Source organism: Catharus ustulatus, chromosome 15, assembly GCF_009819885.2.
Source record: "Catharus ustulatus isolate bCatUst1 chromosome 15, bCatUst1.pri.v2, whole genome shotgun sequence".
NCBI lineage: Eukaryota > Metazoa > Chordata > Aves > Passeriformes > Turdidae > Catharus > Catharus ustulatus.
In genome coordinates, this window is record NC_046235.1 from 16,434,131 (window position 1) to 16,440,307 (window position 6,177).

At 48.9% G+C, this 6,177-nt stretch overlaps 1 protein-coding gene across 1 annotated transcript; it reads right to left on the minus strand.

Moving 5' to 3' along the window:
* Positions 1-258: 258 nt before the first annotated feature.
* MSX2 (msh homeobox 2) lies at positions 259-5,809 on the minus strand. The gene is made up of 2 exons (XM_033073158.1): positions 5,386-5,809; positions 259-2,210 (listed from the first exon to the last, which is right to left on the minus strand). Exons 1-2 carry the CDS (start codon positions 5,756-5,758, stop codon positions 1,786-1,788), a joined length of 798 nt encoding a protein of 265 aa, XP_032929049.1. The 5' UTR covers positions 5,759-5,809; the 3' UTR covers positions 259-1,785.
* Between the last annotated feature and the right edge of the window lie 368 nt (positions 5,810-6,177).

Consider the following 6,177-nt stretch of genomic DNA (forward strand, 5'->3'; position numbering starts at 1 on the left):
GTAAAGAACAGAGGCGCCTAAAAGCGGTCGTTAAAAACAAGGAAACCTCATAAAAGCTTTGGCTTTTGACTCCGAAATGTTGACTTGCAATTCACCTTCATGCGCTGCAAATTTGGCTTTCAATCAGATTGGGAAAGGGGAAATAATCATAAAGGCAACCCAAACATTCCTTTGAACTTGACCCAGCAGTGCAAAACACACACGGAGAGAAGGCACCTTTCAAAGGACTCCAAACACTGACAGACCCACACGCCATTTAACATGTTTTTTCTTTTTTAATTTAATTCGAAATAAGAGATAAGAAATAATAAATCTTCAATAAAATATATAAAATTGTACAAGGCATCCCTTTCAAAGGGATTCTCCGATAATGGGAGATCAGGGGTGAGGGGGAAGGGAGGGAGGAAGTTCATCTACAGTGGGTCCCAGGCGGCATCAATGCCTGGGTCAAAACAAACCAAAACCAGCAAAACCTCGTGGCTTTTTTTTTTCCCCCTTTTTTTTTCTGATTTTTTTTTTTGTTTCGTTTCTTTCCTCCACAACAGCATGCTAAGAAAATAAATCCAGGAGAAGCTCTGACTTCAGTGCTCCACAGCCTTGGGAGTAACTTCCTCATAAAGTTTAGCAAGAGTAATACAAATAATACAAGAGTTACAAGGAGAAGCCTGGGGAAGCTGCTGCCAGAGCTCCCACGGGGACAGGCAGGTCATTCTCACAGTCTCTGTCACCCCACTGTCCTGCTCGTGGGGCTGATTGTGACACCCAGATCTCTCTTTAGAAGGGTTTAAAGCACGAGTCACTTCTATTGGCATCCTCAGAATGGATGAAAACTCAGGGGGTTCTTCTCTTTAACACAGGCTGTGGCAAATACAAATAATAAAAACCCAGTGACAAGCCCCCAGAAGGACTCAACAATCCTTTATGGGAACAACCCACGTCTTCCTCCCCTCTCTCCAGGTTTTCCAAGAGCATTGCAGAGCCAAGATTACCTGGCTGCAGCCAAAAATTTTCTAAGCATGCCAATAGGAAGAGATAAAAACCAGCCTGCCTTGCTCTTCACCTCCCCTGCCAGTGCTTTACAAAGGCTGAAGCTATTTATACACAGAAAGGCATTACAGGAGCCACGGTGGGGAAAGCTGGGCTCTACACTTAGGGGTCCTGCTCATCTGGCCGAGTTTGGGATGCAAAACTTCACCCTCCCCCCAGAACTGCAGGAATTCGCTGGCTCTGAACTTCACCACCGGGACTCTACCGGCTCCAGTTTCTATTTACACGTCTCTAGCTACGGGCTCTGCTGCCTTTAAAAAAACAACCCAACAACAAAACTTCCGTCAGACCTTTTTATTTCCCTCCCCCCTGCCCCCATGTGAAGTGATGGCAACTTGGAGCGTGGCTCGAGGGCACACTCCCCTCTTTCTTATTCTAAACCCCACCAGGGAGGTGTCAGGGAATTTCTGCCTCCGTATGACAAAATTGCTTTTTCATTTTTTCACCCGTTTTTTTTTTAACCTATGGATGAAACCCCTACATTTACTCAAAAAAAAATTTAGGTTGGTTTTTATGCCTTTTTTTTGTTTTTTTGGTTTTTTTTTTGCTGTGAGGAGCAGACTCTGAGTGCTCAGAGCACTCTCAGGAGACGCCCAACCCGTAGCAAACTCCCAGATGCCAAGATAGAAGCGTGCAGAAAGAATGGCCAGTACTGGTTGGGGTTCTGCCTTCTCAGGGCTGGACAGGATCCACCAGGAAGTCTGTCTGTCTGTCTGAGGCTTTGTCTGTGGGATCTTCTTAGGATAAGTGGTACATGCTGTATCCAACGGGAGTGGCGTAGAGTCCAACGGGCGGGATGGGGAGCACAGGTCTGTGAAAGGGGTAGGATGTGCCGTACAGGGAGGCAGCCTGGATGGGGGAGTTGATGGGGAAGGGGAGGCTGAACCCTGAAGGCAACATGGGCTTCGCTGCCATTTTGAGCTTCTCCAGCTCGGCCTCCTGCAGTCTCTTGGCCTTGGCCCTCCGATTCTGGAACCAGATTTTGACCTGGGTCTCTGTGAGGTTGAGGGAGCTGGAGAACTCGGCTCTCTCGGCGATGGACAGGTACTGCTTCTGGCGGAACTTGCGCTCCAGAGCCAGCAGCTGGGAAGTGGTGAACGGGGTTCGGGGTTTCCTATTCGTCTTGTGCTTCCTCAGGGTGCAGGCAGTGGGGCTCAGGTGTCCTGCAAGGAAGGGAGAGGCCAGTTATGACAGCAGCATCACCCCGGGGCTCTGCAGGCTGTTGGGGGTCCCCTCCAAACACGGCATCCTCCAGCCAGGGGCTCGGGGAAGCTTCTCCTGAAAATTCACAGCGCTTGGGGCTGATGCTGTGAAGGGAAATTTCACCTCAGCCGGTTCAAAAGGGACAGAGGATTCTCAGGTCGCTTTGGGAGTCACTTCCCAGGGGTCTGGAGCACACAGACAAAGTGCCCTGGCTGCTGCACAACCCCAGGAAAGCACAGCACCCACGGCACAGGAGCAGGAGATTCCCAAAGGGACACTCCCAGCCCTGCTCCAGGATTTCCCCACTAAGCACAAGTGACAGCTGAAGAAGGGCTGACAGTTTTTGTGGTTTCACTAACTGCACTTTTTTCTTGCTGTTTCTTCTTCCAAATCAAGTTTTTCCTCTGTTTATTAACTTTGATTTTCAGTGGGTGTTTTCTGATTATCAACCAGTATTAAAAAACCTCAGCAAACTCAAACAAGAAAGCAGCGCTCTTTTAATTCAACATTTAGCTTTTATGGCATTTGCCAATGAAAAAACAAAACAAACCCCAGACAAAACTTCAGCATTTTTTCGCCAATAAAAGCCAGAAATTCCACCTTTTGTGCCTGCCTTAAACCCCAGGCAGGTTAGGCAATATTCCCGGGATGGCAGAGCTCTGACTTGCCTTTAGATTAATTTAGCTCTTCACTAATAATTTTGCAATCTAAAGAATAACTCAAAAGTTGGCTGGCTTGAAAAGCTCGGTGATTTGGCTGTGCTTTGCTCACTCCCAGGGCACAGGACAAGTCACCCTGGCTGGACACTGCAGTGACACCCAGGCTGCTGAATTCTGTCCACACTGTGGTGTCTGCTTCAAGTGCTTCTCAGTGTTTGCACTTTGGGTTTTCTGTGCTCCTTTCACTTTTCTCTTTTATTTTTTTTAAATAAGCCACACTAAGAAGCTGTTTAAGTTTCACGCAATTAAAAAAATCCCACAAGGGAATTGTTCTAAAGTTCAGAAAAGGGAGGGGAAAAAAGTTACAGCAGAAGTTAAACTTCTCTTATTGCTCTTCTTCTAGAAGACAAAATATTGAAACACTGGAAATGAGAAAATAAAGCTTTTCTAGGAAACAACTTTTCAAATACTGGCCTGTGATCCCACCAGGGCATTTTAATAATTCGGGTGCTCAGCTGATTCACTTCTAAAACTGCCCTAAATTAAAAGTACAGCAAACCCACCCTGAATTCGCTATTTTTGAACCTAACTCATCATTCTTTTCCCAAAGTCCATCCCTGCCAGCACTCAGCTGTTCAGCAGGGTCAGGTTTGGGGGTGCCCGTGGCTCCCTGTCCCAGCTCAAATGCTTTTTTCCATGAAATCCCAGGAATTATTCCCTGCAGGGATCCATCCCCAGCGCTCTGAGAAGCCACCTCAGCCCCTGGAATTGCGTTTATCCCGTGCCAGTCCCCAAACCTTCGCTGATTTGTTTCACTGAGTTTTTTATCTCTTTAGCCTCTCTTTCCTGGCCAATCTCGGACAAAATAAATCATCATTTAGGGAGGGTTTCCTCTCTGTGTTCCTCCAAATTCGAACTTCTACAGCTTTTGTGCCAGCTCATCCCACCCATAATAGTAATACTAATATTAATAATAAACGAGGGGCTGTTTTTAATGTCAAAACTCTCCATGGACAGGCGGTTTTCCTGCGGGAGAATTGGTGGAAAATTCTCGAGGCTGAAGGATCTTCCCTCCCCTGATCCTCATTTTCTCCCCAAATCCCTCTCAAGTGAACTCTCAACTACCAAAGTCCTTTACAAATCTCTTTTGCCGATCCCGAGAAAAAACAATTTTAAAATAGAAAGAGGAGGAATTTCGAAGGGGAGAAATGTAGTGGGACATTGTTAGGCCGTGTCTAAGTCTGGGCAGATTTAGAGAAGGGCTCCAAGTAGGGACAAATGCTTTTTTCTGTGTTTTTCCAGCACATTTGAAGCTACATGAAAATTAAAAACTGGAGCTACACAGGGAATGCCACGGGCGGGATCCCTTCCTCCTGCCCTCTCCCAGCACGACAGAAATCAAATTAATTCGAGGTTATAAAAGAAAGGAAGTGGGTAAAACCCAAATCGAAATTATTGTAAAAAAAAAAAAAAAATAAGGAAAGCTGTAACAACACTAAACTTTCCTCTCTCAGTATTAGATTGAGGAGTAAATTCCATGAGACAATTCCTGCCTGTGAAGTCTCTAACTTAAATAAAGCCGAGAATTTCATTTCCACCGCCAAGGTGGGGATGCGCAGATAAATCCTGACACAGGTGTGAGTCCTGCCACGGCCGGGATGCTCCTTCCCCTGGTCCTGAAGGATGTTTTGGGGCTTTTAATTCCTTAAAAGCAATTTTTTCCCTCTTTTTTTTTGGTTTTTAATTTTTTGGGGTTTTTTTTTTGGTTTTTTTTTGTAATAAGGGATGGCAGCGAAAGCGAAACGCGGCTCGGGGGTTTCAGAAGTGTCCCTAAGGAGGGGACGAGGGGATCGCAAAGGGCTCAGGACAGCTCGGGGAACTTTGACAGACTCCGAAAGCAGGGATGGAGGGACAAACCCCGCCGGCAAAAGGCTGGAATTCCCGAATTCCCGAATTGAAGAGATTGCTGCGCTCCGCGGATGGGAGAAAGGCTCAGGGAGAAATTCCAGTTGTTGCAAGGGGATAACATAAAAGGACAAAGTGGCTGCCAGGGACAGGAATTTCTGGTGATTTCTGATTTTTTAAAGGCTTTGAAAGCCGTCTATAATCATATCCATCCGTGTGTTCACATATAGAGACATTTAACTCTACAAACACATAATAATATAAAGATATAATAGTAAATATGTAACATCTACCTAAAGCCGACACACACATGAACACCTATAAAATTATGAAGTATACCTATAAAATTATGAAGTATACCTATAAAACCACAGCGGAATCGCGGAATATTTTAGGTTGGAAAGAACTTTTAAAAATCATCTCCTTCCATAAGCAGCGACACCTTCCCCTAGCCCAGCTCAGGGCCCCGCCTCGAGCACAATATAGGATATCAAATATAGATTTATAGGGTAAATGATAATAATAAATATCTCCGTGGTGCAGCGCATCCCGCCCGCCCCGCAGCACTCACTTGGCGGCGGGGAATATCTCCCGGCCTCCGCAGGGATCCAGGACGAGCCATCCTCCGAGTTCTCCGACTTCACCGAGGCGGTGTCGAAGGTTTTTGTAATCGGCCCGGGCGGGCTGTGCGCGTCCCGGGAGCCGTGGCCGGCCAGCAGCAGGTTCCTGGAGGAGCCCGCGGCCGCCTCGTCAGCGCTGCCGGCGGCCGCGGGCAGCGGCGGCTCCTTGGGGGGCGGCTTCTTGTCGGACATGAGCGCTTCCACGCTGAACGGCAGGCTCGACACCTTCACTTTGTGGTGCTCCTCGGCGCCGGCCGCCGCGCCCTCCTCGTCGGAGGAGGAGGTGGAGGAGAAGACGTCCTTGGCCTTGTGAGGGGAAGCCATGGCGGTGCGGCGGAGCTGGAGCTGGCGCTGCCCGGCGAGTGCGGCGAGCGGGCCCGGCCGCCCCCCTTTTCCCCCTCTGGGGCTGCCCGCCGCTGTCCTGCCTGGGCGAGCGGGGGAGCCGCCCCGCCGGCCAATCAGCGCCCGCCGTGCCGCGTGACGTAGCGCGCAGCCGCAGCTCATTGGCTGGGAGAGGGCGAAAGGGGCGGGGCCAGGCGGCGCCGCTCGCGGGGAGTTCCCGGCCCGGCCCGGCCTCCCCCCCCCCCCACCCCGGTTCGCAATTAATGACACGGGGTTAATGACGCGGGCGGCCCGAGGAGCCGTGCAGGGCTGTAATCACGGCGAAGCGAGGGGAAAAAAAATAATAATAAAAAAAACCCGCGCGCAGTGGTAATTAAGGGTGATGATGAGGCGAAGAGGGA

What these genes read in the sequence shown, in the direction of transcription:
- MSX2 (XM_033073158.1), bottom strand. Translation starts at nt 5,758, where the DNA reads ATGGCTTCCCCTCACAAGGCCAAGGACGTCTTCTCCTCCACCTCCTCC. An exon ending in GAGATATTCCCCGCCGCCAA is followed by an intron (nt 2,211 to 5,385) that starts GTGAGTGCTGCG and finishes CCTTCCTTGCAG; the next exon opens with GACACCTGAGCCCCACTGCC.